At 38.4% G+C, this 18190-nt stretch overlaps 1 protein-coding gene across 3 annotated transcripts in view; it reads right to left on the bottom strand.

Moving 5' to 3' along the window:
* The window catches only part of slc25a26 (solute carrier family 25 member 26), a 198246-nt gene that overhangs the window by 149153 nt on the left and 30903 nt on the right, over window positions 1-18190 (bottom strand). For all 3 annotated transcript variants that reach the window (XM_072582497.1, XM_072582499.1, XM_072582498.1), the window contains exon 4: window positions 2007-2111. In XM_072582497.1, the coding sequence (XP_072438598.1) occupies window positions 2007-2111 (105 nt within the window). The remainder of the gene's footprint in view (window positions 1-2006; window positions 2112-18190) is intronic.

The following is an 18190-nucleotide window of genomic DNA, read 5'->3' as shown; positions in this document are numbered from 1 at the left end:
CAAGTTAGACAAAGAAGAGCCAGTGGACATGATCTATTTGGCGATCTAGAAGGCCTTTGACAAGATGCCACATAGAAGACCACTCAACAAGACAATTTGTGGTGTTGGGGCAAGTTACTGCTATGGATAGACAACTGGCTAAAGGAATATAATGCGAGAAAGTGAGAGGTTGAGCACTTTGGTAGGAAAATTAGAGGCATAGACTCTTTTCTAAATGAGAAAAGAAGGCTGCAAAAATCTGAAGCAGAAAAGAACTTGAGAGATCTAGTTCAGGATTTTGTCATTAACATACAGGTTCAGTTAGCAGTTAGGGAGGTAAATGCAATGTTTGCATTCATTTCAAAAGAGCTAGAATAGAACAGCACAGATGTGCTGCTGAGGCTGTATAAGGGTCCTGTCAGACTGCATTTGGAGTGTCATGGGCAGTTTTGGGCCATGTATCTATGGGAGGATGTGCTGCTTCTGGAATGGGTCTAAAAGAGTATACAAGAATGAACCCAGATATGAAGGGCTTGTCATATGATGAATCATTGAGATCTCTGGGTCTGTATCAATGGAGTTTAGAAGGATGAGGGGAGATCTGATTGAAACTTGCAGAATACAGAGAAGCCTGAATAGAGTGGACGTGGAAGATGTTCCACTCATGGGAGAGATTAAGACCCAAGCGCACAGCCTCAGAGTAAAAGGATAACCCTTTAGAACTGAGATGAGGAGGAATTTCTTCAACCAGACAGTGGTGAATCTGTGGAACTCATTGCCACAGAGGGCTGTGGAGGCCAAGTCATTAAATATATTTAAGATGGAAACAGGTAGATTCTTCATTCATAAGGGGATCGAAGGTTACAGGGGGAAGGCAGGAGAATGGGGTTGAGAAACATATCAGCATGACCAAATGGCAGAGGAGATTCAATTAACTGAATGGCCTAATTGTGCTCCTACATGTTATGGTCTCATGGTCTTATGAAACAAAACACATTAACAAAAAAGGGATTGGTTCCCAATACCATGGCCAAAGTGCAGCTAATGGATCGGGAACAATTAGGAACTTGAAAACGTAATATTGAGGCCATTGATAAGCATGGCAACAATGTCATTCCTCTGAGTACTCACGTTTTGCTGGTTTGCATGTGGAAGATGGAAAAGGAAGCCATAATCATCAACTGCTTCCTGCAAGCTAGTTTCAAACAGATTATGAATGCACAAGGCAATAAAAAGATGAGGAGCAAGATGAAGCCAACCAACCCGAAAACAAAATGTTTATGTTCCAAGATGGAGGCTGGCTTGATGATTTCCATAGAAACTTACATGAAGATGTTCAACACCAGACAAAAGACACTGTAGGTGCAGCGGACTGTTCAGTGAGGAAGGCTGATGATTTGAATGTCCACATACTCATCTGCCTGTTTCCCAAGACAATGCCGCAAAAACCTTATCAATATTCCAGAATTTCACAGCACGGAAACATCAAAACATAGTTGACTGCATTGAAGAAATTGTGAACTGCATTGTGTATGTCTGAAAATAGCTTGATAAGCAGGAAAAATTTACAGATTTTGTCTAGTGTTGAATCTCGGTCATTTTCAAGGCCAGTTCACTCAGCCTCTTTCAAGACTAACACATGGTACATTATGAGATGTGCCCCTGAAAAAGTGCTGAACTTATAAACTGAAGTGCATTATCAAATCTCACACACAAAAAAGAACAGCTACTCTTTCACTGAAGAAATGGAATAGATATACTTCTATTCTTCGCACACATCCACACACACTTCACCCAGAGGGGTGTTCAATATATTACAGCATGGCTCAATATGTAGCATTTCAAATAAACTACATTTGTAAGCAGATCACACAAATAGAGACACCTGCATATGATAAAAGGACCTCCACAGCTATCATACAGCTCTGCTTAATCCAAATTTCAAGGCAATTCTCTAGGGATTTAACTCTTTGAGAGTTCACTATATCTGCAACACACCAACTGCATTATTTATTTCACAAGCTTACCTCCTGCCTTATAGTATCAAGGAACACCTTATAGGTACCCAGTGAGGGATAGGCTTGAGCTCGTTGTTTGACAACTTCGGAAGGAACCCTTATCAGACATGCAGCCTGTAAATAATCAAAACATAACATCAAACATCATCATGGAGCTAGGTCAGTAGAAATCAGAACAAGTGTGACTTTGCAAAATATAATCACATGCTGAATTAAACATGCAATTTTTGAGAGAACAAATTCCTCAGACTGCTGTCATAAAAAGAAACCAAGTGTAAGAATCATTATATGACCTCTGATCCGAGTGACATTACGTTGACACAATAGGAAAACTTGCTCCATTAACATGGCACAAGCAGCTCATCTTGGTCTTTTCAAAATATAGTAATACAAAAATGCCTAATCTTTGAAGTTGAAACCTGATGCACATCAAAAGCAGTGAGTATAATACATAAAACTGACAGAATTTGATATAAAAGAAATGAGCTCAAGACTCAAGAATGCAAAAACCCCTCAACTGTGGTTCTTGCCAGCCTCTCATGAAAGGGGAGGTATTCCAAATAAAACAATACTACCAAAATGGGAAATATGCCTCAAGGATTGATCTAATTTTGAGGAGTAAAAGTTGGCCAGAACACTGGGTAACTCCCCTGCTTAACTTCAGAATGTAATGTTATGGGTTCTTATATGCCTTCTGAGTGTGGAGACAGGTCTATTATTTAAAATCATTCATCTAAAAAAAACACTTTTGTCAATGCAATGCACCCTCTGACTTCAATCTAAACTTCTCGACTCATATTTCTAGATTTGAACCCAAACCCTTCTGATCCATAGGCATCTGTGCTACCAACTAAGCCACACATGATACTGTTTCAGTTAAAACCAGCAATTATGAAAATAACAATAACTATCATCTTTTCCTTAGGAATTGAAATTACAAGATAGTTGGCTCGCTTCTCTTAGTATTCAATAATATCAGGAGTTTGGATCCTTTCCCATTCAGTTTTAGGTACTATAGCAAGTTAATTTCTTGAAAAGCGCAGTAGTATACTTGGGGAAGTAGAAGAAGTAATTTGAGCAGTTTGATCTAGTTGAACTCCACACTAACTCTTGAATGTGCTCAAGGGGCCATGAACATTAACTCTATAAACTTGCACTGAAGCTCACTGGACTTGCTTAAGTCAGAAAGTCCCAATGGTGAGAAAGTGTGCATTCCATATTGAACTAAAAGATTTCTTACAAACTTTGACATAAATATGATGATGTATGGCTTTCTGAGCATCAAAACCAATCTCGATGACACGCATTAATTATTAGAAAGTTAATGGAAAAAATGTTTTGCAAGAAAAACGATTGTTGCAGTCTCAATGACATACTTTAGCAAATTCTGTACCTGGATAATAAAGCATTTCAATTGACCTTAAATAAGCTCATGAAAGCTGAAAATAAAAAACCTAAAAATAACTCAGACTAACCAGCATTACTGACATTTTATTGGTAATATTGTTTAATTATTCCATTACTTGGTTTGTTGTTCTGCTCTACCTCAGATCAAAAAAGTAAAGCTGAGGTATTGACAACTGAGCTTCACAGAAGTAGAAAAATCCACAACTGAGAGGATTGTTGTAATGGAGGAAATTATAGAGATAGACAACAGCAAGGCAATGAAGAGACTTGAGATCAGGGTTGAAAGTCAAGTCAGTTTATCAGGAAGAGCCAATTTAGGTCAACAGAAGAAAACAAAATAGATAGGTAATGTAACTAAAAAACGTAGGATAAAGACTGAGTAACGTGGGACGGCACAGAGGCACAGTGGTTAGCACTGCTGCCTCACAGCGCCAGATTCCCGGGTTCAATTCCCACCTCGGGCAACTGTCTGTGTGGAGTTTGCACATTCTCCCCATGTCTGTGTGGGTTTCCTCCCGCAGTCCAAAGATGTGCGGGTCAGGTGAACTGGCCATGCTAAATTGCCTGTAGTGTTAGATGAAAGGGTAAACGTCGGGGAATGGGTCTGGGTGGGTTGCTCTTCGGAGCGTCAGTGTGGACTTGTTGGGACGAAGGGCCTGTTTCCACACTAAGTAATCTAATCTAATCTAATCTAATCTAAGAAAACGTACAAAGAACAGAACCAGAAAGAATTGTAAAATAAAAGACAGCAATTCAATCATTTATTATTTAATATAGAAATGATAACATAGGTACAGAGTGCTCAGTCCAACCAGACTGTGTTTGTATTTAATCTTCACATGAAAATTAGCCCAAATCCCATGTGTTTATGATGTTAACCACATCTGATCAAACACTTTCCTTCCAACGTCAACTGAACATTTCTTCCTACTGATCTAATTTCTACTGTAATCACTAACCTTCATATAAAATTCTCTCAACTATCTTTGGTTAAATTTTCTCTTGCTGTCAGTTCTAAATCTCTTACATTTATATACCTTTGTTCGAAACTCCTTTTCTGATTCTGACAGTCGGTTTCCATTTTTCATGCCATCTCTTCAAAATTTTATCGCCATCAAATTATCCTTGTAGTCTCAATTGTGTCTGTATTACGTTATAAAACAATTGCTTTGGTTTAACATCATTGTGTATAAACAGGATTGCTGATATAAGTGACAAGGACTTCATCTCCAGTTCTATAGACAATAATAGGTCAATTGTTACCTAAACAACTGCACTTAGTGGCAGTAGTTCACCAACAATTTCCAAAACCCAAATGAGAAGAACAGCTGTTTAAATTCTGGCCTAGTCTTTTCAAAAATGTCTTACAATTAAGATTAATTTCCTGTGCATTGCATCTATAATGAAATGCACACTTAAAATAACAAAGGGATACTTTAGCATTCAAATCAACAAATTACATTACATTCCCACCAATCTTCTCATCTCTCAAGAGACCAGCCAAAGTTCTTGACCTGTTCGCATAGCACTTTGATAGTATTCCCAGTAATCATTGCAGCTTTTTAAACAGGTTTTGAAATTTCCAAAGGAAAAACTGATGTTAATAGGTCAAACAGAAAGGTTTGCCTCAATTACATTTTTAATGAAGCATTCGAATCTGGAAGACAACATGGAAAACAGATAAATTTAATTTTATTTGGTAGTGAGATGTAACGATTTTTCTACAAGTTCTCCTGAATCCCTACTGGCCCACTGATACAAGGAAACTCAAGTCAATTGTGAACATATCTAGCAATATGTTTCACTTGTCATATCCTTTGTGTACACAAAAAGATAATTTCAAAAATGCCCAGAATTCTTGAGGTTAAGAATAACATATGACCTCAATATGCCAAGAAAATAAGAATCGTCAACTTTTGAAGTATCCATAAATATTTATAGCACTTCACGCTTCATGTCACTGCATGTCCTTATGCTGGCTTTTTTATCTCTTATTAATATAGTGACAAGGTGAACTATTAAAAAGTCAGTGATGAAAAGCAATCTCTCCAGCTGTGGAGTACAAAAGAGCCAGCAGGGACATTGGATTTCAACAGTACAACAATTTCACTAACCAATGAGGCACAAAGTGGTCAGCAGGTCTTTGTGATTTCTTCAGCATTCTGCATTTATTTTGAATAAACTTTGATTTTTTTTAATAAACTGAGTCAGGTCTACAGAGTTTATGTTTAAGAACAACTTCATAGAACATTCAAAATCTACAAGAGAACTTCTGCATTTCAAATACTTGAAATATTCATCATTTAAGATAGACCTTTTTTTAAACTAGAGATTATTACTCTATAAGGACTGGGGTATTTCATTTTACATCCATTTTATTCATCTCTGTTCCTGTTTTGCTAATTTTCCATTTTTTAGATGAAGAGGTACACAGTTTAATAGAATTCTGCTTTGGATATAAAAATCTACTGCAGAACATCCTCAGAGACAGGAATTTGACAAACACTTTCTACAAAAGTGACTTTTACCAATCTTAAAACATTAAGTTGCAGCAACTGATCACTAAAATGTTATCTACATTCGGTTTGTAATGAACAGCTATGTAAAGAACTGCAAATATTTGGTGAATTGGGATGGTAACTATATTATATGTACAACATATTTAAATTGCAATGTTGATTGGTAAGCTTCTGGAGAGATGGATGAGGAAACCTATATAAATCAAACATATCAATAGCACATATGAATTTTCAACATCCTTAGAGTGCAATAAATACTGTACATGAGAAAAGAAGTTATAGACAATTAAACTTTTCCAGACTGTACACACTTATTGTCTACCAAATGTTTTGTGTACTTTTCTCTTTCAGAAGAACGTGAAGAAGCCGTCCGGCTCTGTTAGATCATGGCTGAACAACACAAGTAGTTAGCAAATTTGGAATTCAGATGGCTGTCAAGGTTGCATCATTGAGTATACTCAAGGCTGAAATGATTAACCAGTAAGGGAATCAAGGGCTATAGGGAAAAGGCACGAAAGTAGAGATGAGGTTTATCCCATCAGCCATGATCTCACTAAATAGCAAAGCAGCCTAGATGGGTTGAATATCCCATGCCTGCTTGTCCATCTTATTGTCTAGTTATCCATGATTCCTTCATATTGGCTGATTCACTTGCCTAACAATAATCTCTCCATTTCAAGCTTGAAAATTTCAATTGAACCTACATCCAGAACCATTTGGAAAAGACCAAGAGAGGTGCCTCTTGAATTCAATTCTAAATTACCTAAACTTTGATACTATTCTGCTCACTTTCAATTTAAAAATGTTAACATTTTTATTGACTATTCCAAGTACAAATACTCAATGTTGTTGATGATCTACTACAGGAAGTGGTGGAGGCTGGTACAACTGCAACATTGAAGAGGTCCAAAACCCTTGCCTCAACTCCATGCTGGCCTTCCTCAGTCTCTGCTAGTCAACCAATAATAACAATTTTAACTTGAGACATACAAACGGTTAAAAATCATCTTCAAAAATTTTTGAGTACGTGGTTCTGATCCTCTCGAAAAAAAACCCTGTAATGAATTCATAACATTCCAACCAAGCCCACTGTTTCTGGAAAAAGGTTGAACAATTCAACCATAAAAAGACATAACATCACACTCTTTGCAGGTCTGTCACCACAATATTTGATGTAAAGCCCGACACTCCACTTGTAAATCTTAGGTTCTACTGTTGCACATACCAAGCTCATGATTCTTATTAAATCATTTTTAGCTTTATGAATTAATGGGCAGCACAGTGGTTAGCACTGCTGCCTCACAGCGCCAGAGACCCGGGTTCAATTCCCGACTCAGGCGACTGACTGTGTGGAGTTTGCACATTCTCCCCGTGTCTGCGTGGGTTTCCTCCGGGTGCTCCGGTTTCCTCTCACAGTCCAAAGATGTACAGGTCAGGTGAATTGGCCGTGCTAAATTGCCCGTAGTGTTAGGTAAAAAGGGTAAATGTAGGGGAATGGGTGGGTTGCGCTTCGGCGGGTCGGTGTGGACTTGTTGGGCCAAAGGGCCTGTTTCCACACTGTAAGTAATATAGGTAATCTAAGTAATGGTTAAGAGAAAACATGAGATAAATGTAGCAAAGCATCTTGAAGTCTAGCATGTTTAAAAGTTTGAGGTCATGTTGCTTTAAGAGGTTGAAAGCTAGGAATGAGGTCATTAGAATGCTGGGATTTAGTTACTGACAGAACACATGACACAAATGGTGTTTCAGAAGGCTGCCCATGTTTGTTTAATGCAATCAAAATAGAAAAGATGTAGCTCTAAATCCATCGGCTGGCTTACACAGATGGAGACTTGCTGCCTGCAAACCTTGCAAGCGTGGAGGCTCAGAGAAAGTTAGAGGTTTATTAGCTCAAAAGAGTTCAGTTAACCCTTAAGGTCAGATAAGGACAACCAGAACAGGCTATGTTATCAGAGGGAAGGAGAGAGCTTCAGGTGGTTTTCTGGTTTGAGTTTATTTGAAGGTGTGTTTGTTGGATGAAGTTAATTGCAGCTTGGATCTGGCAGAGTGTGGAAACAGAATAAGAATGCTTCATCTTCATGCAAAATGCCAGACAGTTCAGCCACCGCCGTCCTTGGAAGCCATTGATAGATCACTTCGGCTGAGAAAAGGGTGAAGCAAATCCACGACAGTCATTGCTTGATGGAACTTAGAAAGATTTGGTGGCAGCTCAACATGTGATAAAAGCTGAAATTTTGCTGCTAGTTAGACACTTCGAAGAAATGTCTGAAGTCTGAAGTATCACAAAGCTGGTCCTTTCTCAAAATTACGGTGCCCTAGGGTTTTTCTTTCAGAGAGAGGATAATTAGCCAGGCTCCAACTAGACTGGGTTCAAATAGATTATTGGGGCCCTTTTTGTTCATACCTAACAGATAATGCATCAGGCCAAAAGCTTTCAAGTCTTTTTAAAAACAACTGGTATAATCAAGGGGGCATGGCCAGCTTTCTAGTTTCACAGATCAGTTCAGTTAAGGTGTTAGTTGAGTCAACATCATAGTTGAAACTGGACACTCTCCCCTCCTCTGCCCTTCTAACTTCATAACCTATAAGCTTTTTGTGTCATTTTTACTCTTTGCGCTAAGGGGTCTGTTTATTGGGACTGTTGCAAGAACTTTGGAATAGCATCATTAAGTTGGGATAGTCTGTCAGGTTTTCGGATAGGATGTTATTTGGGTATTCTATTTTTGGTTCGTTGTGTTTCATTCCGTAATTTTGTAAATAAATTGTTTGTTTAAAACTTGGCAGTTGACAAGTTAATTCACTCTGGGAATATCCACTGTACACTTCACCTGAAGCAAATAGCAAAGTTACAGTCTGGGCTACCTGCTTAAAACTGTTGTGAGGGCTCGGGCCTGGTCCAAACATAAGGAACTTGGTCTCAAGAAGGAAGATTAAATTACCATGACACAAACAGTGTTTGAGACTGCCCAGGTTGGAGAACAATCATGAGCATATCAAAGATCTTCAAAAGTAAGGAATTTAAATCCGTTGAAAAAAGGTCAGTGTTTTAATGAGATTAGGTGACCCATAGTTTCACTGACATCTGTGTGGGATCTATCATTACTACATTTAAAGTTCAGTTTGTCTGTTAACTGGCATTTACCTCATGTTAATCCTGAATATTCAGAGTTCAAGTTGGATGTATAACACATATGGAAGAGAAGCATTATCATACTCATTCACTGTACCTGTTTAGGCATTATTGCTTATTTTAATGTTGTCCTTGTATTATAAAAATGTCTTTTGATGTTTCAGTTCAACGCTAGAATCCTGCCATTTATTTCATTACTCATTTTTACATGTTTAATTCCGGAAAAGATTATGCTCTATCAAGATGGACCATAAAAAGAAGATCCAGCCTGTCCAGTACTTTCATAACTATGATCATAAGGCCAGGCAGTCTCATTTGGGGTCATAAAACTTCTATTACCTCTCCCATTTCATTTTGAATGAAAGCATCAGACAACATTACTCAAATCTGCTCAGCAATGTCAAGTCTGAAAAGAGAATGACAACTCTATTCCAGGACTGTTTGCCAAGAATAAAATTAAACAATTTCCAAAACACTTGACACCCCACTCCCTCCTACACCTGACTCTGTAATGCTGTCTTTAGAAGTTATTTTATTGGTCCAAACTTATAATTAAAATAAAGCTGCAGTTCTACCTGCGCAGAATGGAAGTTTATAAAACAACCAAACTCTATATCAGGACATGCATTACTGGATCTCTTACACAACAAGAGAGAATATAGCCTACCTTTCTTACCTATTATCACCCTGTTTCTGTTCATTTCTCTGCCCCCGCACATTCTTATGTTCCATTTGACTTAGTCTATCTGTTTCTCTGCATGTTCCTTTCTCCCTGCATCCTGTCTATGAGGGAGTTGGCGGTATTATTGTAGCACAGAAATGTTAGATGTTGCTAAAGCGGACTGCAGTGTTCACCTAAAAACAATCAAGGAATAAGCAATAAGAAAAGCCACATTTTCTGTGGGAGGTTGTGGAGAAAACTTGCTAGCATTCAATGCTTCAAACATACTTATTTTCATTATTCATTCATGGGATGTGGGAGTTGCTTGCCAGGCCGTTTACTGCCCATCCCTAATTGCCCTGTTGGCAGTGAAATGTTCATGACGATGTGGATCTGGAGTCATATCTGGGCCAGACAAGGTAAGGAGAGCAGATTTCTTTCGCTAAAGAACATTAATGAACCAGATGGGGTTTTACAACAATTGACAGTGGTTACACAAGATCCATTAGCTCACTTCTTATTCAAGACTTTTACTGAGATCAAATTTGGCTATAGTGGTATTTGAGTCCCATGTTCCCAGAGCAATAACCTAGGGCTGGGGATTACTAGGCCAGTGACATTACTATTACACCAGTGCCTTCTAATTCACTGACTTTCATCAATCAACCACCCCCCAAAATTCCATTGTTTCCCTAAATTTTAGCCTTTCAACTTCCCCAGTTGCCTCTAAAAACATTAATTACTGGCTTAATTCTTTCTTTGGGATGACTCATTGACCCTGTAGTCTCACCTCTCCTACCCAAAACATTTATTTTCCAAAACTATATAAAACCAGAAAATTTAGAAAAGTTCATTATGAAACACTGAAAATTTGACAGGACAAAGTATCAGACAGAATTTCTCTCAATTAGAAGAGGTTCACTACAGGTTACAATGGACAATACTCAGCCCAAAATTTTCATCGCATTATTACCCATTCATCCCTTCTCTATCACAGGTACTTCAACTTCTTTTGGAGATGGTGATGTACTATAATGCACGTTCTCCTATAATGTGCATTTCATCATTGCAATTTGGTCATCACGTGATTGGTGAATTGGGGAACTTTTTTTTAAAACGGGTTGGCTGTTGCACGATTCCATCCCCATTTACCTTAAGTTCACTCCAGATATTTACTTCAGATCAGGCAAAAGACATTGCATGATGGGGCAATTTGTTTCTGATCTTATTGTTGATGTTTGTGAGAATACTTGTAAAAATTATTGCAGGAGAAAAGATTTGGATTGCAAGATTCTTCTCATTCTGGTCAATGCACCAAGCCATTCTCCCACCATTGGTGAGCTTTCTGAAAACATCAAAATGCCATTTCTCCTTCCAAGCACAACCTCTCTCACTCAACCCTTGGACCAGGATGCAATGCAAATCTTTGAAGCTCATTATTTAAGGTGCACATGCAAGAAGCTGATTACAGTTACTGAGGGTGATACGGAGGACAGTGTTCGTCAATTTTGGAAGAGCTTTAACATTTTTGTCATTTACATAAATGATTTGGATGCGAGCATAAGAGGTACAGTTAGTAAGTTTGCAGATGACACCAAAATTGGAGGTGTAGTGGACAGCGAAGAGGGTTACCTCAGATTACAACAGAATCTGGACCAGATGAACCAACGGGCTGAGAAGCGGCAGATGGAGTTTAATTCAGATAAATGCGAGGTGATGCATTTTGGGAAAACAAATCTTAGCAGGACTTACACACTTAATGAGGTAAAAACAATGACTGCAGATGCTGGAAACCAGATTCTGGATTAGTGGTGCTGGAAGAGCACAGCAGTTCAGGCAGCATTATACACTTAATGATAAGGTCCTTGGGAGTGTTGCTGAACAAAGAGACCTTGGAGAGCAGGTTCATAGCTCCTTGAAAGTGGAGTCATAGCTAGATAGGATAGTGAAGGCGGCGTTTGGTATGCTTTCCTTTATTGGTCAGAGTATTGAGTACAGGAGTTGGGAGGTCATGTTGCACTGTACAGGACATTGGTTAGGCCACTGTTGGAATATTGCGTGAAATTCTGGTCTCCTTCCTATCGGAAAGATGTTGTGAAACTTGAAAGGGCTCAGAAAAGATTTACAAGGATGTTGCCAGGATTGGAGGACTTGAGCCACAAGGAGAGGCTGAACAGGCTGGGGCTGTTTTCGCTGGAGCGCGGAGACTAAGGGGTGACCTTATAGAGGTTTACAAAATTATGAGGGGCATGGAGAGGATAAATAGACAGAGTCTTTTCCCTGGGATCGGGGAGTTCAGAACTAGAGGGCATAGGTTTAGGGTGAGAGGGGAAAGATATAAAAGAGACCTAAGGGGCAAGTATTTCACGCAGAGGGTGGTACATGTATGGAATGAGCTGCCAGAGGATGTAGTGGAGGCTGGTACAATTGCAACATTTAAGAGGCATTTGGATGGGTATATGAATAGGAAGGGTTTGGAGGGATACGGGCCAGATGCTGGCAGGTGGGACTAGATTGGGTTGGGATATCTGGTTGGCATGGACGGGTTGGACCGAAGGGTCTGTTTCCATGCTGTACATCTCTATGACTCTATGAAGAATGATATTGACATCATTGTGGAGGCTGGGGTGATATCAGTAAGGACTGCGCGCATGTAGTTTGGTGGAAACTTCTCCCAGATTTTATTCATGATTTTAAAGGCTTTGAACCATCAGAAGATCTTCCAGCAATCAAAACTGTTGGGTCACTATTGCAAAGCAAGTTGGATTTGAAGAAGAGGTGACTTATCTACAACTTGTTGCTGTGGGGAAAATTGAAGCTCAAGATGAAGACAATGAAGGCCAGGATGAAGCACCATAAGAACTTTCCATTTCACTTTTGTCTTCTATGCTGAAGGAAGTTGCGAAGCAGTTGCAGTTCATAGAATACCATGACTACAACGCAGAATGAAGCAGCATAGCAGTTTGTGGCATAAAGTCTTATCTAGCATCCTGTGAACAGTTTCTTCATGAAAAAAAAGATGGCAAAGCAGCAAAACTCAGATGCCCTTTTTCCCAAGAAACAGTCTGAGGACATTGAACTACAGCCATCCACTTCTAGACTAAATATTTTCTTTCATCATAACTCTGCACCTGAAAGCCATGATGATGACCGTCAGCCAATGTATTAATATAGTACTGCAACTCAGCAAACTCAGAAACCCCTTAAAGCGTTAAATTTATTGTACTATTTTGTTAAAATATAGATTTTAACATTTAATTAGACTGCACTATTGTTTGTGTTATGCAAACTACTATTTTGCTTCAATTTTTATTAATGATGTTTGGTAGTTCACCCCAATCCTGCTTTTCCCATAGGCCTCGTTATTTCTATTGCATTATCTTCTTTAACAAGAGGTCGCACGAGAATGCAACTGCCACATTACAGGACAGTTAAGTGGCTGACAATCCAATTTATTCTGAAGGCACAGTCACTCTTAATGGACATGGTAGCTGGTGGAATTTAAATTCAATTAATAAATTTGAAACATAAAGCTAGTCTCAGTAATGGCCATTGAACCCATCCACTTTACTAATGTTCTATCAAGCTTACCACATCTGACCTACATGAGTCCAGACCCATTGCAATATGGCTGAAACTCAACTGCCCCTCACAATGGCCTAGCAAGCCACAGGTCAAGGGCAGTAAAGGATTGGTGACAAATGCCAAAGAAAACGGTTTTCATTTTTCTCCAAAAAGTCTCTTTTTTAAAAAAAAATGATAATTGATTTTATGAACCTTGTTTTGAATATTAGAGTGTGAAGTTGGCATTGTTTTAAGAATGCAATTTGAATGATTTGAAAGAGAAAGAGCAGTAAGGGGGCGGGGGGTAGGCACTGATTTACAAACACGCATTTTATCAAAGCTCACATTACAAACATAGAGTCACAGAGGAGGTGTAATTTTAAAGATCCAACTTTCAAACATCCGCTGTAATTACAAACAGCTATATTGCACTCTCCTGTGTGCTGTGTCAACTTTTGTACAAATATGATTTGGAGATGCCGGTGTTGGCCTGGGGTGTACAAAGTTAAAAGTTAAAAATCACACAACACCTTCATCACGCTCCTTCATCACCTGGTGACACAATCACCTGATGAAGGAGCGTCGCTCCGAAAGTTAGTGTGCTTCCAATTAAACCTGTTGGAATATAACCTGGTGTTGTGTGATTTTTAACTCTGTACAAATAGACTTCTGAATAGACTCAAGAATGGAACCCGTTCAAAACCCAAGAACTGACTGTATGATGTATGTTGGTCAAAAAGTGTGGCGCTGGAAAAGCACAGCAAGTCAAGCAGCATCCATGGAGTAGTCGAGTCATATGCCCATTATCAGGAATGGCTTATGCCCAAAATATTGATTCTATTGCCCCTTGGATGCTGCTTGACCTGCTATGCTTTTCTAGAGCCACACTTTTCGTCTCTGATTTCCAGCATCTGCAGTCCTCACTTTCTCCTAGTATTGGTATGTTAGGTAAGCCTTGGCATTACAAGGAAACAGAATAAGCAGTCTTACTAAGAATAACAGGTGAGGGCACACATTTACAAATATTTTCTTATTAACCTGTTCAAAGATGATCCTTTGGAGCAGGAGTCGTGAAACGGGGTCTCCTGGTTAAAAGGTTAGGAACATTACTACTGAGCCACAAGAACCTTTATATTATATTCTGCTCTAAAAGCTAACTTTGTAACAACATCAAATCATCATCAGTTTGTTCACAAACATTAACTTAATTTCAATACAGAGATATATGTTAAAAACTGCTCAATAGCTGTAAAAAATATATCATCATTTTAATTTATATCTCTAACATACTGACAAGCACAATTTAGCAATATTTTGATTGTACTGTTCTATGCGACACTGTCAATCAGGTACAATTTGTTCAAGCACATGAAACAACAAAACCCTATATCACAATTTGCTTATTTCTGATAAAGGTCCATATGGACTTCTGCAATTAACTGTAAATATTAAGAGACTTTGTGGGAACAATACTTCATTATGATAAAAATTCTACATTTGGAATATTCAGTGCAAAATGTCATAGAAATAAATCAATACATCATGCATGAAACAAAAATGTCATCCTGCAAAAGCATCTAGTTTATTGTGCTATTGTTTTTCATGATGGTGAAACCTCCTCCTGCTGTAGGAGTGAACATAACTCGATTTAAAATGCTGCAAAGAAACTATAATAGGCATGTACTGCCAGCTGCATATAGTGGCACCACTATACCTGGCCAGGATGGCAAAACTAATGGTACACCCAATCATACACTCCTGACTCTGATTCTGTCAATGATTCAAACAGACGTTTTCGCACATAATTTAGTGTGCTTTGACACAGAATTAATAATTGCTTCTTTAATTATTCTCCATTCACTCCGTTTTCCAAAGAAAAAAAAAAATCACTATTTATTAGAAATTGCTGCAGGTTTGGTCATCAGTGTGTTTAACATACACCTTACTTGTAAATTGACTCAGTAAATGTTTTCTCCAAAACTTGACTTGTGCCCCCCTCACTGGCATACATATTCATGGCAGCAGTTATTGCACGCTGCCCCCAAATAACATTTTCCCATCTCCTACATTCAAGTCACCAAATCAAACAGCAGTTTGTTTTGACTTCAAACCTAAAATTCTAACAGAAATACTTCTATTCTCGTGTAAAATCAGAAGAACAACCCAAAGGGGCTGCAGTGTAGGAAGCATGAAACATGTCAAAGAGTGAAGACAAAGAATCAGAATGACGAAGGCCACAGTGGGAGGTTGGAGTGAGATAGAAACCCTTGTCAGCAGAGAAATTAGAAGAAATGATCCAAAGTCATTGTCTCAATGAATGAGAGAAAGATAGACAGTCTGTCTTAAAAAGATGATCTTATCGAGGTTTATAGAATCATAAGGTGAATGGCAGTCGTCTTTTCCTAGCATGGGGGACTTCAATACTAGGGGATATATTTTAATGGTGAGCCAGGAAAGATTTCAAAAAAGACACGCAGGGCAATTTTGTTTTACACCCAGAGTGGTTCGTCTGTGGAATAAATTTCCAGAGGAAGTGATGGATGCAAGTACAGTTACAAGATTGAAAAGATATTTAGATCAGCATAAGAACAAGAAATGCTTTGAGGGATAAGGGCTAAGCGCAGGCAGGTGGACTAGTTTAGTTTGAGATTTTGGTCAGCAGGACTGGTTGGACCGAAGGGTCTGTTTCCGTGCTGTATGAGTCTATTACTATTAATGTATGGCTGCAATGATATGTTGGTGGTGAGGAGGTTAAAAAAAAAGACAAAATAAAAAGGCACTTGCAAGGAAACTAAATCAATTCTTGCTAAATAATTCGTTACATATATGCCTGCCTGTTCTCAGCAAAGATTCTGCTCCCCAGTATATCGGAAGTCAAAGGCTTTGATGACAATCAGACATACAGTTAAACGTACAGTATGTCTCTAAATTCAGAATTATTTTCGAAAGCACCAAACTTGATAAGTATAATGTTCTAAGACAGTAATAATTGAATCGCCCAAAATATTTGCAAAGTGCATTTTATGCTTAAGAGAAAAACACCTGATGTGTTCTTAACCATTCTTTCTTAAACTCAGGCAAGAACCATGTGGGGTCTTAAATTCCTATCTAAAAAGTTATTTGATGCTAAGTATTTTTGGCTCACTTAAATTGTCCCATCGAAATTTTATTAACCTGATTTTTAAATTAACCATTATAGAATCAACCTCTCTATGCAAGGCCAGGATAGCATAGTCAATCTTAGCTTGTTATAATAAACGAAAGATAATTAAATTATGAGCTAACATTTCTTCATTAATATTGAAATAACAACAAGAGTATTTAACATGAGACATTGGAAAGTACTTCATTTACTTATGAAATAAGTTCAAGGTTAGAAAGATATTTCAAATGTATCAGTGATTTATCACATGGACTTTTACATATTAAGGGGCAAAAGAAAATTCAATGTCCAATGTTGACATGAGTTCAGATGGTTAATTTAAGGATATTTTCCATGTAAATGTGATAAGGTAGCAACTTCGATGAAAAAAATCAAAAATTTAAAAAAGGTAACCAATTGAGCTTACTACTGATAAAAGTTTAATTTTAACAATGATTCTTGAATTAATGATAACTTGGCATATCAAGGAACACAGTGTAGTTTGCTGCCTCATCTCCCAGTGACACTTGTTATCAATTTTTATCAATCCTTCATTGCTACAAACTTTGATAATAGGAGCTGGCATGCTATGTTGAGGTTGTACAGAACGTTTGTGAGGCCTCTTCTGGGGTACTGTGTGCAGTTCTGGTTATCCTGCTGTAGAAAGGATACTATAAAATTGGGAGAGGGTTCAGAAAAGATTTACCAGGTTATTACCAGGAATGGAAGGTTTGAGTTACAAAACCAGGCTGGGACCTCTTTCACTGCAGCAGAGGAGGTTGAGGGGTGATATTATAGAGGTTTAAAAAATCATGAGGACCAGAGATAAAGTGACTGGCAAGGGTCTTTTCCCAGAGGGTGGGAAAGTTAAAAACTAGCAGGAATGTTTTTAAAGTGAGAGGAGAATATTTTAAAAAAGAACATAGAGACTGGCTCATGGGTGGAATGAACTGCTAGAGAAAGTGATTGTTGCAGGTACAGATACAACATTTAAAATGGATAAGTACATAATTCAGAGAGATGTAGGCCATACATAGGCAGCTGGGACAAGTTAAGTTTGGGAACATGGTCAGCATGGACGCGTTGGACCGAAGGGTCAGTTCCAATGCTGTACAATTCTATGGTATCCAGCCCCTCTCGGATCACGTATTCCTCCAGAGTAGATTTAGCATTCAAATCACAGTTATGATCTGGAATGCAAGTAGTTTGACCCTTCCTCTCCTTTTCAAGGAAACTTCTTTTGCATGTAAATGATTGGAGTCAACTAAACATGACTAAACATTTGAACTTCTCTTCGGACCCTTCAGGTTTCTCTGGCCTTATGTTTTAATTTTCAGGGTCTTTTTGCTCAACTAAAGTTGTCTGAAACAACTCTAGACTTCTTTCTCTTTCTATGGTTGCTACAACTTCAATCTATTGTATAATTACTGAATACAATGTAAACTGTTTTACTGAGCTTTAGGCAATCTTTGTGAGACATGTATTCTTTAGGCACGAACCAGCCAAGATTGAGTAGGCAGTAAGATCAATGAGTTTGCAAAACATCGGCGTTTGTTGCTCTTCAGGAGCAAATTACTGTAGATGCTGTAATCTGTAGTGGAAACCGAAAATGCTGGAAATCACAGCTGGTCAGGCAGCATCCTCAAAGAGACAGCAAGCTAACCTTTCGAGTCTCAATGACTTTTCATCAGAGCAGACATAAAGTATGGTGGGGGCAGCATTTATGCAATGGTGGGGGAGAAGAGGTTGATAGTACAGTTTAAGTGATCA

This window comes from Chiloscyllium punctatum, chromosome 12, assembly GCF_047496795.1.
Source record: "Chiloscyllium punctatum isolate Juve2018m chromosome 12, sChiPun1.3, whole genome shotgun sequence".
NCBI classification, from domain to species: domain Eukaryota; kingdom Metazoa; phylum Chordata; class Chondrichthyes; order Orectolobiformes; family Hemiscylliidae; genus Chiloscyllium; species Chiloscyllium punctatum.
This window is presented reverse-complemented; position numbering and strand designations above follow the sequence as displayed.